Raw genomic sequence first — 26,132 nt, forward strand, 5'->3', positions numbered from 1 at the left:
GATTTAACTATTTAAAATCATAAATAATAACTTAACTTGTGACTGAGTTCAAAACAAATTTTCTTGCTTTTAATTTAAAGCAGTTTAAGTTTAATCTGTGAAACACTATATATTCAGTTGGTGACCACTGGAAGAATGAAAAAAAATAAATAAAATAAAAAATAAAATTTCATTTGAGGAATTGAAAAAATAAAATTTCATTTGAGGAATTGAAAAAATAAAAAAAAATATGAATTTTTGTTCAATTTGTTCCTTATCAAAATTGCATAGGGAAATTTTTTCTTATAAATTCATTCTTGGGGAATTTAGAAGAAAAAAATGGGATCTACCGTTCAATAATTTGACTAAAATTTCAACATAACTGGTATAAATTTTGAAGAACAAAGAATTCACCATAATTTTTTTCTTTCAACATGTTCACCAATTAGAGTTTTATAATGCCAATTTTTGGATTAATAAGACATAAAATAATAAGTATTCGTAATATGATTATGCCCGCTTGTGCGGGCAAAACACCTAGTCAGTTGTATAAAAACGTGTTCCAATCAACATAATCTATAAATTCGTTAGTGATAGTCAAGATTAATATTATTCACAACCTATTACCATAAAGATTTTAAAAATAGGAAATAAAACCATAGCTGCGATCATAACAATTTGATAACTTGTTAAGCAAAAAAAGAAAAAAATTGATTGAAACTCATCCATCTATCTGTGTGTGTATATAATGCACATAGCTGACATTCTTGTGGACCACTTCCTTCTTTCTCTATCTCCATTTATGTATGAACGAACAGCCTTTGTTTTTTAATGGTCTCTTTTAATTTTCCTCCAACTTCTTGCTTCCATTTCACTTGTCATTAACCAACTACCATTAAAGTAATATCCAAAGTCGTAAGTTCTCAAGGATTTATTCATAATACATTTGAGTATGATCTAGTTACGATGATGCATCATTTTCCCTAACTGGTAGAACTAATCACTTTCAAACTATCAAATCAAAGTCTTGCTGGAACATTTAAGATTAGAGAATGAAAGAGGAACAGCTTGAAAGAAAGCAAGAGAAGACATTAAGGAAATATGAGCAAAGAAACAGAGAGATAGTTAAATGCCATTAATGTACATAGAGATGGCAAAGAAGAAGGAACAAGGCTTTGTCATAGTTTAATGACACTCACTCTCCAACTTGTCCCCTTCCGGTTTTAGCATTTTCATATATATTTTTGTATAAAACCAAATCATATCTTTTGTTTTATCCTCTAAACCAACTCATATCTTCACTGGAAAAGATGTAGCATCTGTCAGGAACTCAATAATTCTAAATGTAAAATCTGAAAAGATAGGATACACTGCTCATTTACAAGATTACAACACAAAAGTAGAAAGAATTAAAATAAATAATATATGATAACTGAGAAGCAGAGTGTTTTAAGCCCATTACTTCACAGGCTGTAGATATATATGAGTGACTTTGGTTTTAAATTCTCTCTGAGAAAATAGACAATACAGAGAAAGCTTCCAAATCTCATAGCATCCCATGTGGGGGATACTATCTCCTTTCTCTTTCATCTTTATAATCAAATACTAATCAATCTCTCTTTTCTCTGAACTGTTTGTTTCATATTACTCTTCTCCTCTCTCTGTAGTATCTTCTCTTGCTTCCATCACAGAGTTTGTGAATGATGTGGGAATCTGAGAGCGATTCTGGGGTTGTAGGAGGAGGAGGAAGAGAGTATGGTAATGAAGTTTTGAGTTCTAACAAACATGGCAGCGTCAGGACTGATGGGTTTGAGCTTAGAGGCCAATCTTGGTAACATACTCAACCTTTAAAACACTATAAACTCTCCTAAACAGTATCTTTCCTTGTAAAGGATGTTAGGATTCATTAATAAAACCTTTGTTTTGGTTAGGTGTGTTGCTACAGACATCTCCAGTGATCTTCTGGTTAAAATCTGCGACATGAACTTTCACCTACACAAGGTAATCAAGTTCTTGACTCAATATTATTAGTCAATATTATTATTTTAAAAAATATTATTACATTTAACATGTTTTTTAACATGTTTTTGTTTATTTTTCTTCAGTATCCTTTGCTGTCACGTAGCGGGAAGATGAACAGATTGATCTACGAGTCACCACGAGAACCTGACCCGACCATACTCATTCTCGATGACTTACCTGGAGGACCAGAAGCGTTTGAGCTAGCATCAAAATTCTGCTACGGAGTTCCCGTGGATCTCACGGCAACTAACATATCAGGTCTACGTTGCGCAGCTGAGTATCTCGAGATGACAGAGGATCTTGAAGAAGGGAATCTAATCTTTAAGACGGAAGCTTTTCTCAGCTATGTGGTTTTGTCTTCATGGAGAGACTCAATCTTGGTTCTAAAGAGCTGTGAGAAGCTCTCACCATGGGCTGAGAATCTTCAGATTGTGAGAAGGTGTAGTGAATCTATTGCATGGAAGGCTTGTAGTAATCCTAAAGGGATTAGATGGGCTTACACAGGGAAGTCACCATCTCTATCTTCATCTCCAAAGACCACTAATAACTTCGCGAGTTCTAGTCCTAAATGGAACGAGACAAAGGATTCAAGTTTATATTGCAGCCCGAGTAGGAACAATAATAACAACCAGACTGTTCCTCCGGACTGGTGGTTTGAAGATGTCTCTATCTTGAGGATAGATCACTTCGTTCGTGTAATAACTGCAATCAAGGTACATAGATGCTTCTCTTTCGAGCATTTTCACAAACACTTTGGTGTACATACATCTCAATCCTCCAGCTAGCCATTCGGGTTTACAGTTCGAGTCGGTTATTCAGATTTCAGGTTGGTCTAGGTTTTAGGTTATTCGGGATTGGAGTGTTTAAGACTTGTTTAGGAAACATATATATTTCGGATCAGATCAGTTCGGATAATATTGGGTTCGGATAGAGTTTCTACATACTTTTAATAAAACCCAAAACTTAATTGAATTAGAAATGATTTGGGTTTGGTTCCGGTTTAAATCCGAAAACCTGAGTTAACCCGGAAAAATCGAAAAAATATTCGTGTAATTCAGGTTCTGGATAATTTTTTATTTATAATTAATATTTTTTCAAATATTAATTCTAAAATTGAAAATAATGTATATTTTAAATTACAATTTAGATATTCGGTATCCACGGTTCAATTCCGATTTTACTTCTTCAGCTTTCCAGATTTAGAGAAATAGGAATCATTCAATTTTGTAAATTTCAAATCTGAATTCAGTTTCGGTTTTTCCTGTTCGGTTTTTGGGTTTCTGAAAATATGTCCAAGACTACCCTCCAACTCTAACGCTTGAAACAGGTGAAAGGTATGAGATTTGAACTTCTCGGAGCTGCAATAATGCATTACGCCCGAAAATGGCTTCCGGGTGTGTTCAAAGAAGGAGCTCCAGCACCATCCACCATCGGAGGAGGAGGAGACGAAATGAGCGTGAGCTGCGGAAGCAACAGCAGCGGAGGAAGCTCCGGTCACGACAACTGGAAAGGCGGTCTCCACATGGTCCTCTCCGGCAAACCTAACGCCCATCAAGACTCCACCGCTTTCCTTGCTGGACACGTTACCAGCCCTAAAGAGCAGCGAATGATCGTCGAGTCCCTAATCAGTATCATCCCTCCGCAGAAAGACTCCGTCACTTGCAGCTTCCTCCTCCGTCTTCTCAGAGCAGCCAGCATGCTTAAAGTAGCTCCGGCGCTAACCACGGAGCTGGAGAAGCGCGTGGGGATGCAGTTCGAGCAAGCGACTCTTCAGGATCTTCTGATCAAAGGGGAGACGATGTACGATGTTGATCTTGTTCAGAGACTGTTGGAGCATTTTCTAGTTCAGGAGCAGACAGAAGGGTCGAGCCCGAGTAGAATGTCCCCGTACGCAGATGCCGGAGTTCCGAGAGCGAACAGCATCAGTGGTAATAACAGTCAGAATGCGAAGATGAGAGTGGCGAGGCTTGTGGATAGTTATCTCACTGAAGTTGCTAGAGACAGGAACTTGCCGTTGACTAAGTTTCAGGTTTTGGCTGAGGCGTTGCCGGAATCTGCAAGGACTTGCGACGATGGGCTGTACAGAGCAATCGACTCGTATCTCAAGGTACGTACATATAAAGCATACCGTTTTGGTTTATTCGGTTAAATCTGTTCGGGTAATTCGTTTTTTTGGTTAGTCTAAATCACAGAAGTAAATAAAAAAAGACTAGTTCGTTATCATTTTGGTTTTTTAAAAATTCTGGCAAATTTATATTTGACATTTTTCCGTTTCATTTAAATTTTGGTTTAAATTTGTTAGAATTCGAAAAACCTCGATTGAGTTTCAATTTGGTTCAAATTTTTGGTTAGTTTGGTTTGGGATTTGGAACCAAACTAAGCTATTACCAAACTGAACCAAACCGATAACCAGTTATCTTTTTGGGTTTATGAGATTTAAATTTTGGGTTCGGATCGGATATAAATCCCAGGGTTAAATATATACATTATAGACAGTAGCTTATTTTTACATTCTCCATTGATAGTTTGATCATGGTTGGTTTGGTCTGAACGACAGGCGCATCCGACATTGTCCGAACACGAGAGAAAACGACTATGCAGAGTGATGGACTGTCAAAAGCTATCAATGGACGCGTGCATGCACGCCGCTCAGAACGAGAGGTTGCCATTGCGAGTGGTGGTTCAAGTCCTCTTCTCGGAGCAAGTCAAGATCAGTAACGCCTTAGCCAACACGTCACTGAAAGAGTCAACTACGTTAGGTGAAGCCATGGGTACTACTTATCAACCAATGATCCCAAATCGTAAGACATTGATCGAAGCAACACCACAATCTTTTCAGGCAAGTAAAAAGAAGACTCATACACCACATTCTTCTACCTTTTTTTGCTTATGAAAGTTTGTGTCGTTTTGAGGAACAGGAAGGGTGGGCTGCGGCTAAGAAGGATATTAACACGTTGAAGTTCGAGATAGAGACGGTGAAGACGAAGTACGTTGAGCTTCAGAATGAGATGGAAGCGATGCAAAGACAGTTTGAGAAGACAGGAAAAGTGAAGACCAGTACTTCGTCTTCTTCGGCTTGGAGTAGCGGTTGGAAGAAGCTAAGTAAGTTCACTAAGATGACTGTACCGGAGAGTCCAGATGTTGCTAGAGGAGAACAAGCTGGTGGTGTTAATCATCAACCAGCTAGGAAACCAAGGCGATGGAGGAACTCAATTTCTTGAGACAACTTTTATGTGTTCTTGATTTGATTCTTTGAGAGAAAGAAAAGCTTTTGTTTGCTTCTAATTTGTAATGCTATGTCCTTAATGATATATCATTACAAAACCCAATCATCTTGACAATACATGAACAATGAACATGCATTATTACAGACACTAAGACTAATCTAGTGCAGAGGATACGGACCCTAAGACACTTCACACGTGAGGATCTTCAATCCTCATCTGTCTGTAGATATCTTGTTCTCCATTTTGTCCTCTTTACAAACAAAATGTGGTGACTTGTGAGTTGTGGCTGGTGGAGGTTTTTGTTTAGCAGCAGCTCTTAATCTCTGTAGAAATTAAGTCCGTTTATTAAAAGAGTTACATTAGTATAACAAGCCGTCTTAGCTCAGTGGTAGAGCGCGTGACTTTTAATCCCGTGGCCGTGGGTTCGATCCCCACAGACGGCGGGCGTTCCATACATATATTTTGCTGTAGCTTTCTTTTCCTTTACCCAACAGTAAAGATCTCATAATAACAGCAAGAAGACAAACATACATTCGGATTGAAACAAGAGACGGGTCTATTATTTATGATAAAAATGTTGTGGGTAGAGTTTTAGAATAACACTGAGAAGTGTGACAATCACAAAGTTTTGTTTCAACGAAATCCCAGAAGCAAGGAAGACAAAAGGCTAGAAGCTTAAAAACTTAGCATTCAAGTTTTGCTGTGCTTTTTTTATAGATCAATAACATTCCCACTGTTTTTTTTTTTTTTTGGAGCTAGAGAGATCATCATCATCACTTCACGCTGAGTACTTCGATTTCAAACTCAAGAACCGAGTTAGGTTGGATTCCCCATGCTGGAAATCCACCAGCACCATACGCGTAATCCGGTGAGCACTGACAGAAACAGAGAAGCATGGAAAACTAAATATGTTAATAAACCCACACACGAATGTTTTCTCTACCCATAACAAGCTCTAGATAGCTGTCGATGGAGACAAGACTATGGTATCAAAGAGAGACAAGAAAACTTTAAGAGGAAGACGAAAGATGTAAAGAATCAAATATGTTTTGCATGATGAGAGGAGGAGGAGCAGAGTCTAACGTACCCGCAAGCGAGCAACCTCTCCAATTTGCATCCCCATAACGCCTTCATCCCATCCTGTAATCAAAAACATTTCAAAAACAAATATCAACTCCAAGACATACAAAAACATATGATATGATGGAACCATGCAAGAAACAGAGGAAGAGTCTACCTTTGATGACATCACCTTTACCGATTTGGAAGGAGAAAGGTTCTTGCCCAGCGTCCTTTGTACTATATACCAAAACACACACATTAAGACAAATTATATCCATTTATAAGTGATATATTGTGTGTAAGAGAAGATTTAAATAACGAGAGGATCCTTTTTTACCTCCAGAACTGCTGGGATAGATCACCACCTTTCCCTGAAAAAAAAAAAAAGCATTAGGAATAACGCTTCTGAAACAAACTCACAAAGGATCATTAAAGCGTATATATATATAGAGAGAGTGTTTCAATCTCACACAAGAAGCTGATATTAATTATTAGTCACCAGGCTTCTCCACTAGATACTTACAACGAGAACAGTGAGTTAAACACTAGATTTGTTCCTAAGAACTTTCAGATGAGTAAGTAAATAATCTCCCACATTAATTAATTTAAAAAATCACAGATTAATTATGATCAATATCAGATTTGTGTAGATCGATTACAAAACCGCTATGTGGAAATTTTAAACCATAAGAAGATGTAGGTTACCGAATCCGGTACAGTGGACGGTGACTGTTTGACCCGGAGTGGGTTTGGGTCCGGTGCCGGGTCTGATGACTTGCTTCTCCACTCCCATCGCTATCTCTCTCTCTAGCTCTGTCGCGGCACCCTGTCGCGGCTACAGATGCTTATGCCTTTTTACTCTTTTCTTATTTGTAATGTTTTGGGCCTTATAATACTTTAAAGCCCATTTTGATAAACATTTCGGCCCATTATTTATCTTTTCAAACATGGTTAAATAAAAACAATCAAATCGGACTTGAAAGTTAACTGCACTAATCAGAGATTCAGAATTAAGCACCACACCACTAGCTATGCTCTATCAGGATGTACCTAGCTTTCTTCTCAGACCATTCCGGTTTAAGCAAAATGCCCTTTAAGACCAAACTATAAAAAACATGGCATCTCCCATTAAATTTTTTTTTCTAATTATGTATTAACAATTAAGTTCATAATTCAACTGGTAACCTCGAAAATGAAGTGGCCATTTGGCTCATCAGCACATGGTGTCGAATTAAAAAATAATAATAATTGTATTATGAGCACATGTTGGAATCCATTAAATTTAAGATTTAAGTAGCCAAACTACCAAGAAATGAGTTGGCAAATGATTCCTTTCCGAACAAATAAATAAACCAATTCTCTAAACCGATCATTGTTCTCATCAAAGCCATCACCATCTTGGTTCCGTGATCGAAACTTGGAAGACTAAGAAAAACTCTTGTACAAAATGGAGAAGAACATCTCAGAAAACGGAGAAGCGGTTGCCAACGGATCTATTTGTGGATATGATTCTCTGCATCAACTCTTATCCGAGAATCTGAAGCCTGAGCTTTATCAGGTGAAACTTGTTAGAGATTTGGATAATTGGTTTTATGTTTGTAGTCTCGTGAAGTTTTTCGCTCCTTACGTTGACTTTTTGATATGTTCTTCTTACTAAGAACATAGTTCTTGATTAGCCACTAATAGTTAGGATGTTTTCTTGATTTGTAATGATTTGAAGTGCTTAGTTACTTTCCTCTTAACTCAGATTGTAAGAAAAAAACTAAACTAAATTGGATCGTTGGTTGTCTGAATTGCTGCAGGAGGTAAGCCGAATACTACTTGGAAGTAACTGTGGTAGACCACTTGAACATATTGTGTTACCAGACTCTGCAAAATCCCTCTCTTCAAAACATGGTTTTGATCTCCAGGTTAATACTCATTTTGAGTTATACTAATAGGTTCAAATAAATTTGAGTGGAAACAGTGTTTTGATTTGATCTTTGGACACAAATTACTTTCTAGGCTGTTAGCTTCTCAGCTGATGAAGAGCAAATGAGAAAGCCACGAGTGGTCAGAGTTGGTCTCATTCAAAACTCTACTGCTCTTCCAACTACTTCTCCATTCTTGGACCAAACAAGAGGAATACACAACAAGTTGAAGCCGATCATCGAAGCAGCAGGTGTTGCTGGTGTTAACATACTCTGCTTACAGGTTTGCCTCCATTTTGCTTTCTTCTACGACAGGCTTTGTAGATTAACTTTGAGATGGCCCTGCTTATAGGAAGCTTGGACTATGCCGTTTGCGTTCTGTACAAGAGAGAAGAAATGGTGTGAGTTTGCAGAGCCTGTTGATGGCGAATCAACAAAGTTTCTTCAAGAACTAGCCAAGAAGTATAACATGGTGATTGTGAATCCTATCCTCGAAAGAGATATGGATCACGGTGAAGTACTTTGGAACACAGCTGTGATTATAGGGAACAACGGAAACATCATTGGCAAACATAGGAAGGTTAACTTGCACTACAAGTCTCTTTTTGCTTCTGTCTTTTCTCTTGTGAGCTAACTTGTACTTCTTGGTTTGCTAGAACCACATACCGAGGGTGGGAGATTTTAACGAGAGCACGTATTACATGGAAGGAGACACTGGACATCCTGTGTTTGAGACGGTGTTTGGGAAAATTGCAGTCAATATATGTTATGGAAGACACCATCCTCTAAACTGGTTAGCTTTTGGTCTTAATGGTGCTGAGATTGTCTTCAACCCTTCAGCTACTGTTGGTGAACTCAGTGAACCAATGTGGCCTATTGAGGTTTAACTCCTAACTCCCCATTTTTCACACATAACTGGTCCTGAAATTTATGAGGTTTAAAAATAATTATCAAACAAATATTTTAAATTACTTAAGAGCTAAATGATATAATACATATTAGCCACTAATATTTTGGGACCATATGCAAATGTTACATCTAGCTATGCTCAGGACCGGTTATGTTTTACTTCTCTATCTATAAACAACATGGTCTGATGTTTCATTTGAAAACCTCAGGCAAGGAATGCTGCAATAGCAAACAGTTACTTTGTGGGATCCATTAACCGAGTTGGAACCGAAGTGTTCCCCAATGCTTTCACCTCAGGGGATGGGAAACCGCAACACAATGACTTTGGTCATTTCTATGGATCAAGCCATTTCTCTGCCCCGGATGCTTCTTGCACACCGTCTTTGTCACGTTACAGAGACGGGTTATTGATCTCGGACATGGATCTCAATCTGTGCCGGCAGTACAAAGACAAATGGGGGTTTAGAATGACTGCAAGATATGAAGTCTATGCAGATCTTTTGGCTAAGTACTTAAAGCCAGACTTCAAGCCTCAAATTGTCTCTGACCCAATGCTCCACAAGAGTTCTTCATAACAACTAGACTTAGTCATGGTAAATGGAATAAGCTCCGAGAATGTAGGAGCCGAGCTAGTTTGAATGTTTCTATGCTTGTTGAAAGTCCTCTGAACATGTAGGAGGCAGTTGCTTCTGTAATCAGCTATCGAATGTCACTGGAGAAATAAAAACAATGGAGCTTTTAGTCTCATCATTTAACTTTTAGTTTCTCTGTTTAAACATATGCATCGTTTGATTCACACCTGCTCATGCAATTAGTACCTAAACAAAGCCGGTTTGACCGGATTGATCCATTGTAATTAGTGAATCTTTATATAAAAATAAATGGAGTGAGCTGAATTACTAATTTGTTTTTGATTTGACTAATCCTTATAAAGTTATTTGCTCAAAAAAAAAAATCTCTGTCTGAAATTATTTATTTTCCTCGAGAAATTGAATTATATGGACCTGCGGCACCTTAAAAGGGAAGAGAATTGATTGGGCCTGTAATGAAGCCCAAATTTGAGGTTTCCTAATATAGAAGTTATCAACTTACAACGAATAAGGACCGTACACGTGTAAACATCTCCGCCTGGTTTTGACCAGATATTTTATTAATAACCGCCTCCTGAGTTGGTGTCGGGTATATTCTCACTGCGATCTCTATCCATTTTTTTTTTCATTTCGTCGTTTCTTCTTCCTAATCACAGAAAAATGGGTCGCCGTAGCTCAGGAGGTAAGGGCTTCTCCTCTTTCCCCCTAAATGTCAGATCTATTCGATTATATCACTTTGGATGATGACGGAACTGTTTTGTTTGGGTCTGTGGTTAGTTATTTGCGTGAATCACAAATCTATAGTTTATCGGATGTTTGATTTCGTGCTTATCCTCTCTCTGATATATCGGTTCATCGAAGATTCGATTTAGTGGGTGGAATTGGTTCTTAATTTCTAGAAAGTTGGAGATGTTTTTTTTTTTTTTTTTTTTTTGTAATTTTGTGTTGTGATGTGATTCGTGTGGGGGGGTTGCAGGAAGATCTGCACCTCGTCCTCGCCCTCGCCCTGCTGCTGCACGTGCCCCCGCTCCTCAACATGGTATTATCTTATTTTCCTAAATCGTCTTGTTGCTCTGTGTGTTATGACTATTCAATAAGATCTAATCCGCTGATGATTTTTGTGTTTTTTTCAGTAAACCGTGCACCTCCTCCAGCACCAGCTCAGGCGACCAGTGGTGGTGGCGGCATGTTCTCAGGCATTGGTTCCACCATAGCTCAGGGTAAACGAGTCTCATTTGTTCTTTGTCTAGACCAAACTTGTTGGTTTTAAAAACGTCTCTCTTAACCTCTTTGTTTTGTGATTTTTGGGAACTTTCTGTAGGTATGGCTTTTGGAACCGGAAGCGCAGTTGCACATAGGGCTGTTGATTCTGTCATGGGCCCACGTACCATTCAGCATGAAACTGTTGAGGCTGCCTCTGCATCTGTTGCCCCTGTCGGAAGCAGCATGTTCTCGAGCTCCTGTGACGTTCATGCGAAGGCTTTCCAAGATGTAAGTTTTTAATCTTTTTCTCTTACTCTCTTTTGTTCTGTTATTTGTCAAGATTCTAAGTGAATGAGAATGGAACTTTTTGATTGAATTCATTCAAAGGTTTATGACACTGATGTTTTTGTTATTGGGTGCAGTGCATCAGCAGCTATGGAAGCGACATTAGCAAGTGTCAGTTCTACATGGACATGTTGTCTGAGTGCAAGAAGAACTCCGGTTCCACTATTGGTGCCTGAATCAAGCTTGTTTCATTTCTTATCTAGCTTTTGTCTAAACAGTATGCAGCTTTTATATGCTGAGGGTCTGGATATCAAATAACAACATTTCAGATACTGCATGTTTTTCAAGTGTTTGTTGGTACTTAATTTCTTATTTTTAAAATAAACTTGGGAGTGTTGGTTACTTTATTTGTTTAAAGTTGCTAGTGTATCACATTCTTCCAACACACCAAGTCACCAGTGATACATAAGTTCATCTAACCGGACAACCATCAGCAATGACGACTCTAGCAGTTGGACACTTAGCTAGATCACAATGTTTACCTCTTGTTCCACACCAATCCAAAACCGCCATAAACGCTACACCTGCGTCCATCGCAGCTTACAGCACGTTGCCACCAACTTTTCCTGTACTGGAACACAAACAAGTTGAACATCATCCCGACCAAGGCAATGAATTGTAGTTCACAAGTGAAACCAAGAACGTTTGGAAACGTTTTGTGGCATAACCACACTATTACCGGTCCTATCGCACCACACCACACCACCGAGGGAACTTCTTCACACCTGCTGTCATACACTCTCTGCAACTTGGAGTGAATAAATGAAAGGAACTATTGTGTAACCAGCTTCAAGTGGAGCTTCACGAATCTGTATAGTGTAGCTATCACTAGTCCTTTAAGAAAAACTGGATCAGAGCTAAGATCGTTGTAACATCAATCCGATCTAAGTATTAGGCTAAATATTCTATTCTAGGAAACAATAGCAACGGTTTCGTGGTGTAGTTGGTTATCACGTCAGTCTAACACACTGAAGGTCTCCGGTTCGAACCCGGGCGAAGCCATTTTGTGTTTTTTTAACTAACGAGCTTCAACGACGTCGTTACGTAGATAGATAAACTGCAACGAAATGACCCATCGCTCAAAGCCCATGGAAAGGCCCATAATTAATCTGCCCTGGCCACCGGTCAGCCTCCGAGACCATTCACGTCGGCGGGAAAGAGTTAGTTTGCGATGGGAGAACACGAAGCGCGCGGCTGGATCCGCTGCGACGAAACCGCGAAGCAGATGCTATCAAGAGTTCTCGGAGACCGCGCGTTCCTACTTCTTCCGCCACTCCACCGCGTGCCTCTACGCGCCGGGAACGTAGTCGAGATCACTGGCTCGTCTCCGACTGCGAAAACTCAGATCCTGATTCAAGCCGCCATCACTTGCATTCTCCCGAAGACGTGGAACGGCGTCCACTACGGAGGATTGGAGAAACTGGTGTTGTTTCTCGATCTGGATTGCCGATTCGATGTGCTGCGTTTATCTGACATGCTCAAGCATCGTCTTCTCGAAGCTTACCGTATGCAAACTTCCTCTTCGCCGCTGCTTGTGTGTTTTAAGTAGAGTCTTATAAGTTTAGGATTCATTACGTTGTGAGCTTTGGCCTTTGGGATTGATTTTGAATTCAGATTCATGAAACTGAGACGGTCTTAGATAGATTGAGATGATTGAATGTAGTTGTTTCAGCGTATCAGGGATAGGTAATGGAGCATGGTGGCAACTTGAAGAGTCTAATGTTAAGACTCAAGACAAGTCAAAGATTGTTTATGATGAGGAGTTGTATGTTTCGTGCATGAAGAGGTTCTTGTATCTTCGCTGCTATGATAGTCTCGAGCTTTTGTCCACTCTCAAGGTATTGTTTTATGTATAATGGATTACATTGTGAGGTTTGTGTTGGATTCTTGGACCCTTCTATCATCATCTCATTGCGTTGTAGACATTGCATTATCGGATCAGACCGCAGGAAGCATGTGGAAGCCAAGTAGGAGTGCTTATGATTGATAGGTTTGTTTTGGAAATGGTCTTTTGTCTTCGAAGGTTCTTTGAATGCTGAAACTAATTCACTATAGGTTAGGAATATGTAAAGTGGCGCTATAATTGATCTCATATTGGCTAAGACAAGATAACCTAGTCCAATATATCTGTTGGGGATACTTTGTAGGGTTTTATGCTTGCTACTTGACGAATTTGAGTTAACTATTCTGCAATCTGTTCACCAGCATCGGCGCTTTCCACTGGACTGATCGTCTATCGTCATCACTGGCATTGGATAAAAACAACAGGTAAGATATATCTACATAAACACAGTCTAAGGGAGTCTCCAGTTACAGTCTCATCTTTATAATTCTGCTTGGTGTAAAGTCCTGCCTTCAATATGGTTTATCAACATAAGGAGACAGCTTCTCTGTTTTCTTTACCAATTAGGCTGCTTTAGTTAGATCCTGTTTCGTTTAGCTTACGTAATTCAATACGTTGAAGAGTTTGGGGGGGGGGAACATTGAGTCTTGATACTTATTTGTTTGAGACTCTTATATTTTTCTGATATACAGGAAAAGTCTCTCCCTTACGAATGTGGTGGAGACGATAGTGCAAGAGATGAAGAAGCTAATGCAGGTGCATTCACTGGTGGTAATTGCCACTAAAGCTACAATCTACGAAGAGAAGTGCCCTACAAATGAGAATAATGGGTTAGTTGGTTAATCGCACGCTTGCTTCTATGTTGTCGTCATAGTGGCTTCATCTCTAACTTCCCGCAAATTTCAGGAAGCTCTCCTCAAACAATGCCATGCCAGGGAATGCTTCAAGTAAAGCTCAGCAGCCTCCGTTCCGTGAATTCATGCCTTCCTCTTGGCAGGTCATTTCCCGATGTGAACCCCAAATGCCTCTTCTTAGTAGATAATTTTTTGACACACAATACCATTTTCAAGACTCTGTTTTTTTTCGTGCCAAATTCACGATTATTTCAAAGGATGATTCTTTCTCACTAATAATCCTTTGTGGTCATTGCAGGCATTCGTGACACATAAGATATTCATGCGGAAGTCAGGTTTGATATATTTTTCTCGCTTTTTTCGTTTAGCCCTTTCACTTTCTCTACGTGTCTTTGTTCAGTCAAGTTTATGATCTTTGCAGGTGATTATCAGTCTTCAGGACAACAAAGTTTGTCAGCATATTCACTTGAATGGTTACAACCACAACTTAGTAGCATTGACCGATTCATAGTAGACGATGTAAGTAAACTCAACCATTTCATGTCTTGTAAGACCATTTTACTTAGGCCCGGGCATTTTACCCGTACCGAAGATCCGACCCGAAAAATCTTGACCCGATCCGAAATCGATCCGATCCTTTTACCCTATTGGGTCTTGTTGTGAAGGACCCGCGGGTCTTGGACCCGACCCGACCCGAATCCGAGACCCGAGTGGGGTATCCGAAAACCTGAAACTTCTAGTATATATTAGGTATGTATAGATGTTTCAGTTTATTTTTGGTATTATGGATATTTTTTTAAGTTTCAAATTTTAGTTTTTGGGCATAGTTTTGGGTTTCGTATAAAAATTTAGATTGGATAATCAGATAAAATTTTGAAATTTTTCATGTCTTTGGATCAGATTTTAGATAAGATTTATCATATTTTTTGAGTATTTAAATATTTTTTGTGTGTGTGTTAGGTATTTTTTGGGTGGATCCGACATGACCCGAACCGAACCCGATCCATAACCGAACCGAATCCGAATCAACAAACTCTAATAACCCTATTGGGTCTAACTATCTAAGACCCGATCCGGACCCGAGAAGATCCGAACCGATTCCGAACCGAGAATTTTAAATTATCCTATCGGGTCCTAAACTCTTAAACCCGAAGGACCCGGACCCGCAACGACCCGATCCAAACCCGACCGAGGACCCCAATGCCCGTGCCTAATTATACTCTAAGCAAACTCATATTTTGTTTCCTGTTTTCTCGTGCAGTCTGGCATTGTCATTGTCTCATGAGTTAGAGATTCCGTTTCAGGTATTCTTTAATTTTCTCTCTCTCTATCACTTCTAGACACCACACATTTGCTGACACTTACGCTTGTATATTCTGAACTCTGTAGAAATCATAACTACTGTAAGGTAGCTATTAGCTAAGCAGCGTGCAGCAAAGTCTCCGGATGTAAAGTTAATGCAGAGTTTATTTATTTACATCAGAAAGAGAGAGAAAAAAAGAAGTAAACCTTTGAAAGTAACATTGTTCCTTTTACTTGATAAGGTTATTCTTACAATATGTGGATAACCTTGTCTTAGATATAAAAAGAAAAATCACACTCGCACACATTTTGGATTTGAATTGGGTTGTTATATCTTTCTAATATTATCAAATTCTATTATCAGGATTTGACATCAAATACTTGAAATTGCAACTGCACGTGTTATCCTATAACCTTATTCTTAGAAGATCATACTTTTTTTTTAACTTCCGAGAAACTTGAAATTGATTCTTAATGGGACATCACTACTCAGGTCTCAGGACTAAGCACTAGGAGTCGTGTTACAATTTTCGACGCCAAAATCATTTTGTAGCATTTTGCTTGTGGAAACTGTCTTATTATACAGTCATCAATGTTTGAGTGGTTACTTTTCTTTGTCCACATAGTATATGTCTCGTTTTCACTACATCTATCTGATCTTGGGACTTAGCAGATAAGACAGTCTTGTCTCATGTAATATCTTCATCTTATGGAAGATTTGTATGATCAACTTGGATTTAGGAATGATTATTGCCTAATGTAATAATTAGGTCTTACCAGGAGTGGGAGTAGTCAAATCCTTTGGATACTTGATGAGATGTAACAATTTTTAACTAGTTATTTAACAAATATGACTTCCACTGAAAAAAACTTTTATGTGCTGGATATGATGTGTGATGTGCAACTAACAATGATTCTACTACTTTAGATTGCATTGATTACCCACAAATTCATTCATTTTTACAGTCAATAGATGAGTTTTGTTGAAATAGTGAATTTAAGATTTTATGTTCATTTAGATGTAAAACAACATCCAACACAAATCCAAAGAAAAAAAAACGAACGAAAAGTCGAGCTATATAAAAAAATAGCTAAAAGAATGGTTAAAAGCCTTAAAAATATTAAAGATAAGAACGAAAGCATTTTGCAAAAAGAACAATTTAAAAGATCGAATATATGAGTAGGAAGGGCCTTGACGAGTCTGAATTTGGTTTTTGCCCAACTTCCATTAGCCTGATGGTTACGTCTACTGCACACAACAATTAGCCGAAACTATATCCAATCCAATCCACTCTACTCTCATCCGTTAATTAAAAGTTAAATTAAATTAAGGCTTTCTTTATAGTAAATTAATATCGCAAAGTTTGATTTGCTCATTGCTTCTTTTTTTTTGTTAGTAACAATATCACACTTCTCATTATTAACACCACGTACTCCATGTTAATCAAAGACATTAGTACACCATTTATTTAAAATCTTAGTCTATTACTATTAGAATCAGACTACCTTTTCTAATATTTGGTGTCTTTTAAGCTATCCAATTGTAAATTTATTGTTTTATATTTCATCTAAAATTAAAATATTTGGCTAGTTAAAACAGTAATTATGTAATCCATCTAATGAAACTAAATTCAATTCATTGTATGTTTGATGTACTTTTTGGATCACTTCATACTCATCTTAGCTTTCAAGTTTTCTATTTTTTTATTGCATTAATATAAACGCAAACAATATAAGATAATTGATACTCTAATGAAATAATGAAAATGTATTTGAGTGATAGTTGAGGACAAACTAAAGAAGACAAAGATCTTTTGATCACGCGTGTGGCAGTGGGCATGTGCGTGCGTAAGCGTAAGCAATAGATCATCCAAATCCCCAAACCCCTCAATATGATATTATGTAATTTTGACGATTCTACCCTTTTATAAAGAATAATGCTATTTTCACACTTTTATCATATACCAAAAGTATATATTTTTGTCTGTAACCTTGGAGAAATCTGAAGCAAAGTTGAGGAGAGCACCAACACACTTCTAGTCGTTGGGGCTTGCCTACTGCTATGCTCTCCTTTTTTAATTCATCCGATGGATTGCTTAGTAAGTTTTAGAATTAATAACATGGAAAATACTAATAATAATTATTACAATAACCAGACAATTGTTTGAAGCAACTAAATAACAGTAGAGTGTCAATTATTTTAAGAGAGTAGTGGGTCCTAAGAAGATAAATCAGTTGAACTCTCAATCTTTTGAGCAGTCTTTGAGTTTGTGTGGATCTCAATTTTATAACAAAAGCCACTGATTGCTACTTGAGGGGGACTGCATATGAGAAAGATTGATAAGTTTTAAAGTTTGCTTCATACATACTTAAATCGCTATTTATTAAATTTTTTTTTTTAATTTTTAGCGTATATATACATATTTTTATACAATATTGTTTCTTTGTCAAATTTAGGCCAAAATCTTTGTTAACAATTGACAGATGTATATGATTCTATTTTGATTTGTGTGGTAATCTTGCAGATATAGTAAAGCCAAAACACAATGATCTACAAATTTATGGTTGTATCATCCAAAACATTCGTCAAAATTTGGCTAATTTATATTTCTTTCAGTTTTAGCTGTTGGCTAATTTATATTTCTTTCAGTTTTAGCTGTTTGGTTGACAGTATTATATTTGTATCCTACTTTAATACTTTAGTCAATTATATAAAATCATACAAATATCTAAAAAAATCATTTATCTCTCCATCCAAAATGTAAGCGTAATATTTTCAATCTCAGTTATCAGAATTTTACATATCAAAATTCAGTACCTGTACAAATATTTATAATAGATATATAAAACATGGAAAATATCTTAAAGTTCAGATAAAAACAGGAGAGAGTGTAATAATGGGAGAGTATTGGGTACACACAAAGGTACAAAATCTCAAAATGAAGGCAAAGGTAGAGAGAAAAGTGGAGCCTACAATCCTATGGTTGACGGCCAAACCCATTTACATGTGCGCCACGTGGGTTATTGCGGGTGCATGATCTCAGCATGAAGTGTCATCATCACTCCTCGACCTCGAAATACTCCTGCTAAACAGTTATAAGTTTCTAGTATTATTAAAAACATTATGTAAGTTTAGAGTATACATTATTTATTTTGGTTTGTAGCTAATTTTGTCTTTGGCGTAAAATGTGGACTACCACATTAATACAATAGAAAACTGACCACTAAAACGTGGCTAAAATGTCCTAAACAGTAAACAGTGAACACTATGATTGAGTTTTTCTACTTGGTGTTTACAAGTTAAAGGTTAAATGCATTGCTTCTTCTACAGTAAAGGCGTCTCCAACCACCGACACCTTTTTAGTGTCAAAACCACGCTATTTTAATGTAATTTAAACACTAAAACCAAAGTTTTTTCTAACCACAACACTAAACTTCACGTTAAAATTATTTTATAATATTATATGTATTAAGTCTTTTATTTATCATTTATTTAATTGAATGTTTTAGTAATAAAATAAATGAATAGTGTTTTAATGAGATGAATAGTATTTTAGTGTGGTGAATAGTATCACACCAAATTTGATATCAAAATTTAGGGGGAAGTTGCATTTTAAACCCTGAAGCTGACACATTCTTGCAGTTTAAACACTTAACCTTTTTCACTAGCATTTTAATACCTCAAACTAGAAAAGTTGTCGAAACAAACCCTGAAGTCGTATCTCCGCGTTTTCCTCGTGACCTTACTTGACGGCACTGTTCAGGACGTTTACTGTTTAAAACACTGTGCCGTTTTGTTGATTAAAAAACTAGGAACCGTAAATTTTTTTAATAAGTCTTCTTCTTCCTTTCCAAATCGAATTGGGGATCTAGGGTTTCATAAATTTACGAAACCAGAAAAAGTGAAAGACGATTCTCTGCCACAATTCAGTCTCAATTCCAAAACAGTAAATCGTTTTTGTAATCTTGTAAAGTTTCTAAATTCTAGAACTTTTGATTTCATAAATTCTTAAGATGGCTCAAAGTGTGTTTGTGAAGCTAAAATTAGCGGTATTAGTTAGAGATTCATGTTTGTGCTTGGTGTTATATATCTTGTAGATGGCTCAAAGTTCAAGTTACTCTACCATTGACAACAAAAAGGAAAAAGTTGTGGTTTGCAACTGTAACATTGAAGCAAAGGGGATTCAAGCTTGGACTGTTGACGACCCTGGAAGGAGGTTTTATACCTGCGAAGGGCGTAGAGTTTCTAACGGATACCAAACCTGCAACTTCTTTCGATGGTATGAAGTTGAGAACCCACACGGGTGGCAATATACTGCATTGTTGGGTGCTAGAAATGTTATACGCCAACAGAAAGAAGATATTAGTAACCTGCGAAACCAAGTAAGAGAACTTAGCCTTGAGAATGTAAGAATTGGCGGAGCAGTTAGGCTTGAGAATGAAAGCAGTGGCCAACTCCACCTGATTCAGACCTCAACTGTGAAGCATGTGAAGCGCTTAGAGGAGAAATATTGGTTCTAAACAAGAGGAACATGGTGTATCATAATGTTTTATCACGTTGGCAATTGGATTTATTGTGGTTATTTGTGTCTTCATGGGTATCTTGAAGTGGTAAAAGACTATTGTTGTTATTGTTAAGACTGGTTAAGCTTCTTTCATGTTGTTAAGACTTTATGTAAGCTTCTTTCATGTTGCTAAGACAATTTAGGTTATGTATTTGATGTTGTTAAGACTTTTTCAGTTTATGTATTGTCTATGTAAGCTTCCTTCATGTTTTATTATTAAGATTTAAGACTATTTTGCCGTGTCTCATGATCTAATACCCAATTCCGACATTGAAAATAATAGAAAAACAAAAGACAAAGTTCAAAGGTGCTGAAGAAACTCCAACTCAAATTTTGAAACAACAAAAGACAAGCTCCATAACGTTTTGAAGAAATAAAGACAAACTACAGCAAGTCAGTGAACCAACAAAAGCAAAACAAAGACATGAGATCACTCTTGTGGAGGCTGTGGATTAAGATCAGACCTATCATACACTCGATCTCCAAACACTTCAAAAGGACGATTTGTGAATGGACTCCATAAAGTCCCAACACCATGAGGAATGTTGGCTGTCTTCCTTACCTTAAAAGGTCCTCGTTAAGGTTTCTTAGCATGAGGCTTGGGGTCAGATGAGAATCCAGTGGCTTCTACAGGTTGAGAGGAAGATCCAGTGACGTGAACAGACTGAGATGATGATCCAGTGGCGTGAACATGCTGAAAAGAAGACCTAGTATTTTGAGTTTTTCTTCTTCTTGTAGATGGAGGCTTAGGAGTGCCCGGTGTAAAGAAATGTGTTAGATACAATTAAGAAAGAAACATTGTATAGCTATAATTCAAAAATTACGTCTTCTAGATTTTTACGAGGTCTGCCACGCTTATTTTTTGGTCCCTCATAAACCACAGTTTGGTTTTTGCATCCAGTTTTAATGTGTCCAGACTAATGACAGTTGCTACATGTGGGTATGCGTCTATGTCTTGACAATTTTTCAGCAGTTTCAAGCGCTTCAAATGACTCTTTCTTCCTATATCGTGTTCTTGTCTCCCTCTTGGTTTCCTTATCTCTGGTATCCCAATAGGTGGCTTGCCTATCATCTTCCACAAGTTTTTGCCATTGACAGGTTTGATGTTGTCAGAGTAAGTTCTTTTCATCACATGTGTGTAGTAATATTCTGCAGTATACTTCACAGGATCCTCCTGGTTGTCATCAAGCACACACACAGCATGTTTACAAGGAATACCTGTGAGATCCCATCGCCTGCAAGCACACTGATGTGTAGCCAAATCCACCATGTAACCACAGTCGAACTCATTCACCTCGTACAAGCTGAAACCGCTGCGAATTGTTGAACAATGTTTTTTTGCACATCTCGCTTTCTCCAACAAAGCCATTGTAATAGGTGTTACAATGGTGTCCCACTTATCTGCCGTAAAGAACCGGCTTGATATCCTTGTCATTGCTTGTCTGCGTATGTCCTCCAACATGTTGATCATTGGTTTTGCCCTTGCCATCTTTATGTTTCTGTTGAAACTTTCTGATAAATTGTTGTGCACATCAGGACAATGAGACTCCACATTGAAGAATGCTCTACACCAGCGCTCTGGGTCTGTTTTGAGTAATTCATTGTGTGCCACGACATCGTAAGCCTCTACCAAACGCATCTTCTCTTTGTACTCTCCCTCGGTGTAGCTGTATGCGACTCCCCAAAACAATGACTTAAACTCTGACCTTGAGAAACCAAGCTTCTTCCAATTAGCATAAATGTGCCTAGCACACATGCGATGTTCTGCTTCAGAAAGTTCTAATTCGATAGCGTGAACAAGTCCTTTTTGTTTATCCGAGATTACAGTAAGATCCTTCCCAAATTCCAAGCCAATATCATGCTTCAGCTTTCTCATAAACCATCCCCAAGTATCTTTGTTTTCTCCTCTCACAACTGTCCAAGCAATAGGGTACATCCTGTTATCGGCATCACTCCCAACTGCTGCAAGCAAATCTCCGTTTAAATCTCACTTCAAAAAGCATCCATCAAGTCCGATAACAGGTCTACAACAACTCTTCCAAGCAGTCCGCAATTCTATAAAGAAAATGTAGAAGCAGTCAGACATCTGAACACCATTAACCTCTCTTGTGCATAAATCAGTGCTTATACCCTGGTTTGATCTACGCAACTCTTCTTCATAATCCCATAGCTTCCAAAACTGTGTTGTTTGAGCTTCAAGAATTGTCCCCAATGCAATGTCTCTTCCTCTGTAGCACTTAGATATAGGTACAACAATGTCATATCTTACCTTTATCGCATCTTTGATCGTTGAAGCTTGTAGATTGACATTTATGCGTAATTCTTCTCTAAAAAGGACAGCAATCACACATTGCTTCAACATTGAGATCCTGCTTGATTTACCATGGTTGTGCTTCATGTGACACACTTTCACCATCCACTTGTTAATCGGCTTCTCCACTGAACAATAAACTCAGAAAGGACATTTCGATTTGCAACAAATCACACCAATCCTGAATGACTCCGACCTTGCCATCTTCACATCGTATTGAGTATTCATAAAATACTTCAAGACTTGGTCTTTAAACTCTAACCCACTGTTAAACTTTTGAAATAACCAGATGTAAGGTGGTTTTTCATAGTCACCATGGTATTTATCACTTCCATTGACCTTCCCTTTTCCTTTAAGCTTTCGATTCCATTCTTCCCATTCATCTTCTGACTCTACTGGTGTGTCTAGATATTCAACATCTACTGGCGCCCTCTCATCTTCACTGTCATCTTCCTCTATACCATTTCCATATGCTTCTTTATCTAGTACAGCTTTCTCTCCTTCTTCAAAGACAGACTGAAACCTTACATCGTTAGTATCATCTGTTACATCAGCGACAACTTCATCACCACCATCTTCATTGTCTTCCTTTTCAGCCGGATTCACAGTCGGGTTATCTTCCTTTTCAGCCGGATTCTTATCTTCTGATCCTTCTGGCTCATCATCTTCTTTAGGTCTATCGACATCATCATTCTCACTGTGTTCTTCGTCTTCAATGTGTTCTCTATCTGAAAGCTGAATCACACCGGGTATGTGTTCTGAGCACTCATGTTCAACAAACACTACTACAACATCTATCCCTAGCTTGCTCACAGATCGTAGCATCAACATCTCCTCATCGTACCTATCATATAAATACCGCAGTTGCTTCATCTCTTCTTTTTCTGATTTAAACCAAATCAAGCCAACTGGTGCTCTAATTAGCGCTTCTTCTTTGCAAAAATCGACAAACCTATCCCACAATATCTCATCGAACTTCCATTCCACATTTTTGCTCCCTAATTCACCTAAGTACTCATAATCTTCCTTTCCAATCTTCTTCACTGAACCACCAAAATGAATCTTCAATTCGATTTCCTGCGATTCACTGTTATAAAAATTGAGTCTTTAGAAGTTTCTAAGAGACAAGAACGAGGTAGAAGAAGTGAAGAATCGATACAAACTTACGCCATTTTTGGGTTCTTCTCGACGAGAATCGTCTTTCTCGTTTTAGTTAGAACCCTAATCCCCAAATCGATTTGGAAATAAAATTAATGTTGTGTTTTTTAAAGGTGTCGTTTTTGATCAACAATACAACATGCAATTCGCCCAGGTCAACTTTGTTAATTAAGCCGTTAAGTAGAATTACGAGAAAAACGCGGGATACGATTTCGGGGTTTTTTCGACAATTATTCTAGTTTGAGGTATTAAAATGCTAGTGAAAATGGTTGAGTGTTTAAACTGCTAGAATGTGTCACCTTCAGGGTTTAAAATACGATTTTCCCCAAATTTTACTGTTGCACTAAAATAGTGTGATTTTTAGAGTGCCATTGAAGATGATTTAGTATAAAAATCTCACTAAAATAATGTTTTTGAAATATTATTAGTTTAAATGATGGGAAATGGAGAATCACAAAATAATATATGGGGTTTTTACCAAAACTAACCCACAACTTGATTTTAACCCCAAACCTATACCCAAACTTGAATCAAATGCAGAACTAACCTAAAAGCCTAGTGAAATTACAGCTCAGCCTCTTGTAAACAAACAAAAAAACAGAAGTCATTTTTACGAATATAGCCCCAGTAAGTCGTCTGAGTCGTCTGAGATGTTGGCAGTCGTCTGGACGACTGAAGTTTAAGTCGTCTGGTACCAGTTTATTTTAAAAATAATTTATAAATCTTGTAAAAAAATATTTTGATGCGTGAAAAATAAAAATCAGGTGATTATAAACAGTTTTAAGTGATATAAATTAAGATATGATAAAATTGATTTGTTTTGAAGATAGATGAGTGGAAGTATTGAATCATGATATTCTTTGGTTTAGGAGTTTGGCAAACATATGTTGTAGTATTGTATGTATTGTTAGGGTTAGATCTTGGAAAACTAAAATGTTTTTTTCAAATATTAGTTTTCACCTATATGTGTTTATTTCTGTGTATAGTAAACACTTTTCAAGTTTGATTTGATTTTATGAAGTGTTTAATTAGATAATTAAGTTTAGGGGTTATGTTTAGGGTGTGGACGACTTATATTTCAGTTGTCTGTTGAATAATTTACACGGACGACGTAATATTCAGTCGTCCACATCGTACCGAACCGTTAATTTACCAATGTACGTTTTAACCTAACCGGATCATTTACCGGACATATAAAAGCTATTTTTTTCACTATTTCACAACTTTACGAAACCCTAGCGCCGATTCTCTCCAACGGCGATTTCGAAGGCGATAAGACGAAAACCCTACCGTGGTCGTGTTCCGCCGTTATCTTCGCCGGTAATCTCTCCGATTACGACGAATCTCGTTTCTCCATCATGCCGTAGAGTATTTTCGTAGTTTAAACCGACCGTCCGCTTCTTATTTTTCAGATCTGAAATCTCGTTTGCCAAACTCCGCTGCCGGTATGTTATTTCTCATGTATTAAGGCGTTTAGCCGCCGGAAAACCCTAAATATTTTAGTATTGATTACTCAGACGACTTCCAGGAAGTGAGAAGACTACTTGGACGACTTCCAGGAAGTCTTCTACGATGTCTTACTCTCGACTTACATGTAAGTCGTCTGAGTAGTCTTCTCACTTCATGGAAGCCGTCTGGAAGTTTTTGTCAGACGACTTTGTCAGAAGACTTCCAGACGACTTTACAGGAAGTTCAGACGACTTCCAGATGACTTTACAGGAAGTCCAGACGACTTTAAGGACGACTTCCAGACGTCTTTCAGACGACTTCCAGACGACTTCCAGACGACTAACAAGTAAGTCGTCCCAGAAGCCTTCCAGACGACTAACAAGTAAGTCGTCCAGAGAGTAAGACATCGTAGAAGACTTCCTGGAAGTCGTCCAAGTAGTCTTCTCACTTCCTGGAAGTCGTCTGAGTAGTCTTCTCACTTCATGGAAGCCGTCTGCAAGTCTTCTATAGCATTTAGCATAGTGCGCAACCTATGTGTTTGAGATGGTTGTTTGTGATTATTTGCAGGCCTTAAAATGGATTTACCAGAACTCCCGCCGAGGATGTTTACATTAGGAGAAGAGCCCGATGCAATCAGGAGCATTTCGTATCATTCTGATGACACGAAGTTGTTTAAAGCTCTATGTGATTGTCTCACAGCTGACGAATATGACGATCTGAAGGCGTCGAAGTTAAGAGTGTTCATCAAATTCAAGGAGCTTGACTTTGGTTGGACTTCAAGGCTGGTACATTTTTTGCTCTGTTTCCAGCTGGACATCAAGAAGAAGTTTGAGCTCTGGAGTCTTGTCGTTTCACAACCTGTGAGGTTTTCACTGATAGAGTTTGAACACCTCACTGGGCTGAACTGCGATTACATCAAGGACCTGGAAAATCCAAGGTGTGAGGTTACGTCGGAGATGGCTGCTTTCTGGGAGAAGATGCGTGTTGATATCGATACTGGGCCAAGTATTGAACAGATAACAGAAGCATTTTACAACTGCGACGAGTGGTCTCCGGACGATCGCATGCGGCTGGGATACCTTGCCATCTACGCAGGATACATCGAAGGGAAAAAGTTCTCATCCGCTACATCAGCTAGTCTTGCAAGGCTAGTGATGGATTTAGAAAAATTTGAGAATTATCCATGGGGGAGAGTGGCGTTTAAGGTGCTGATGGATTCTCTGAAGGCAAAAGACTTGACGCAAACTGGTTACACTGTTGATGGGTTCATACAAGTGCTCCAAGTGTGGGCGTACTATGCTATGCCAGAATTGGGTGCTAATTATGGGTCTCCCATACCAAACAGACCGTCTCCACTGTTGCTGGCTTACAGGGGTGGCAAAAGACAACGCAAATGTTTTAAG

At 38.0% G+C, this 26,132-nt stretch overlaps 8 protein-coding genes and 2 non-coding genes across 10 annotated transcripts; 8 read left to right on the plus strand and 2 right to left on the minus strand.

Annotated features, from left to right (window-relative positions):
• The first annotated feature begins 1,332 nt into the window (after positions 1-1,332).
• LOC106313197 (root phototropism protein 3-like) lies at positions 1,333-5,344 on the plus strand. The gene is made up of 6 exons (XM_013750947.1): positions 1,333-1,810; positions 1,911-1,980; positions 2,085-2,714; positions 3,329-4,108; positions 4,559-4,840; positions 4,920-5,344. Exons 1-6 carry the CDS (start codon positions 1,680-1,682, stop codon positions 5,220-5,222), a joined length of 2,196 nt encoding a protein of 731 aa, XP_013606401.1. The 5' UTR covers positions 1,333-1,679; the 3' UTR covers positions 5,223-5,344.
• A 255-nt stretch (positions 5,345-5,599) lies between these two features.
• On the plus strand, positions 5,600-5,671 carry TRNAK-UUU. Its single transcript has one exon. It is a non-coding gene; the product is annotated as a tRNA-Lys (tRNA).
• Positions 5,672-5,764: 93 nt separating this feature from the next.
• Positions 5,765-7,129, minus strand: LOC106316289 (peptidyl-prolyl cis-trans isomerase FKBP12-like). Its single transcript, XM_013754165.1, has 5 exons — positions 6,996-7,129; positions 6,628-6,661; positions 6,466-6,527; positions 6,316-6,368; positions 5,765-6,103 (listed from the first exon to the last, which is right to left on the minus strand). The coding sequence occupies exons 1-5, from the start codon at positions 7,081-7,083 to the stop codon at positions 6,002-6,004; spliced, it is 339 nt and encodes a 112-aa protein (XP_013609619.1). The 5' UTR covers positions 7,084-7,129; the 3' UTR covers positions 5,765-6,001.
• A 467-nt stretch (positions 7,130-7,596) lies between these two features.
• On the plus strand, positions 7,597-9,870 carry LOC106313322 (beta-ureidopropionase-like). Its single transcript, XM_013751107.1, has 6 exons — positions 7,597-7,848; positions 8,093-8,200; positions 8,295-8,483; positions 8,553-8,780; positions 8,857-9,081; positions 9,319-9,870. Exons 1-6 carry the CDS (start codon positions 7,738-7,740, stop codon positions 9,682-9,684), a joined length of 1,227 nt encoding a protein of 408 aa, XP_013606561.1. The 5' UTR covers positions 7,597-7,737; the 3' UTR covers positions 9,685-9,870.
• Positions 9,871-10,298: 428 nt separating this feature from the next.
• On the plus strand, positions 10,299-11,615 carry LOC106315929 (uncharacterized protein C6C3.02c-like). Its single transcript, XM_013753772.1, has 5 exons — positions 10,299-10,381; positions 10,676-10,738; positions 10,833-10,919; positions 11,021-11,190; positions 11,325-11,615. Exons 1-5 carry the CDS (start codon positions 10,360-10,362, stop codon positions 11,421-11,423), a joined length of 441 nt encoding a protein of 146 aa, XP_013609226.1. The 5' UTR covers positions 10,299-10,359; the 3' UTR covers positions 11,424-11,615.
• Positions 11,616-12,175: 560 nt separating this feature from the next.
• Positions 12,176-12,249, plus strand: TRNAV-AAC. Its single transcript has one exon. It is a non-coding gene; the product is annotated as a tRNA-Val (tRNA).
• Positions 12,250-12,374: 125 nt separating this feature from the next.
• On the plus strand, positions 12,375-15,592 carry LOC106316047 (DNA repair protein XRCC2 homolog). The gene is made up of 10 exons (XM_013753910.1): positions 12,375-12,752; positions 12,928-13,085; positions 13,170-13,237; positions 13,453-13,515; positions 13,783-13,920; positions 13,997-14,087; positions 14,243-14,279; positions 14,366-14,463; positions 15,206-15,248; positions 15,334-15,592. The coding sequence occupies exons 1-9, from the start codon at positions 12,419-12,421 to the stop codon at positions 15,227-15,229; spliced, it is 1,011 nt and encodes a 336-aa protein (XP_013609364.1). The 5' UTR covers positions 12,375-12,418; the 3' UTR covers positions 15,230-15,248; positions 15,334-15,592.
• A 3,668-nt stretch (positions 15,593-19,260) lies between these two features.
• LOC106314184 lies at positions 19,261-19,767 on the plus strand. The gene is made up of 2 exons (XM_013752108.1): positions 19,261-19,296; positions 19,345-19,767. Exons 1-2 carry the CDS (start codon positions 19,261-19,263, stop codon positions 19,765-19,767), a joined length of 459 nt encoding a protein of 152 aa, XP_013607562.1.
• Positions 19,768-20,388: 621 nt separating this feature from the next.
• LOC106314186 lies at positions 20,389-23,294 on the minus strand. Its single transcript, XM_013752109.1, has 5 exons — positions 23,290-23,294; positions 22,299-23,209; positions 21,942-22,250; positions 20,653-21,773; positions 20,389-20,505 (listed from the first exon to the last, which is right to left on the minus strand). The coding sequence occupies exons 1-5, from the start codon at positions 23,292-23,294 to the stop codon at positions 20,389-20,391; spliced, it is 2,463 nt and encodes an 820-aa protein (XP_013607563.1).
• A 1,883-nt stretch (positions 23,295-25,177) lies between these two features.
• Positions 25,178-26,132, plus strand: LOC106316719 (the record flags this gene model as incomplete). Its single annotated transcript, XM_013754598.1, is given in 1 exon segment — positions 25,178-26,132. A coding segment is annotated over 1 exon segment (828 nt), but the record flags the coding sequence as incomplete, so codon positions are not given.

Source organism: Brassica oleracea, chromosome C9 (genome assembly GCF_000695525.1).
Source record: "Brassica oleracea var. oleracea cultivar TO1000 chromosome C9, BOL, whole genome shotgun sequence".
Classification (NCBI taxonomy): Eukaryota; Viridiplantae; Streptophyta; class Magnoliopsida; order Brassicales; family Brassicaceae; genus Brassica; species Brassica oleracea.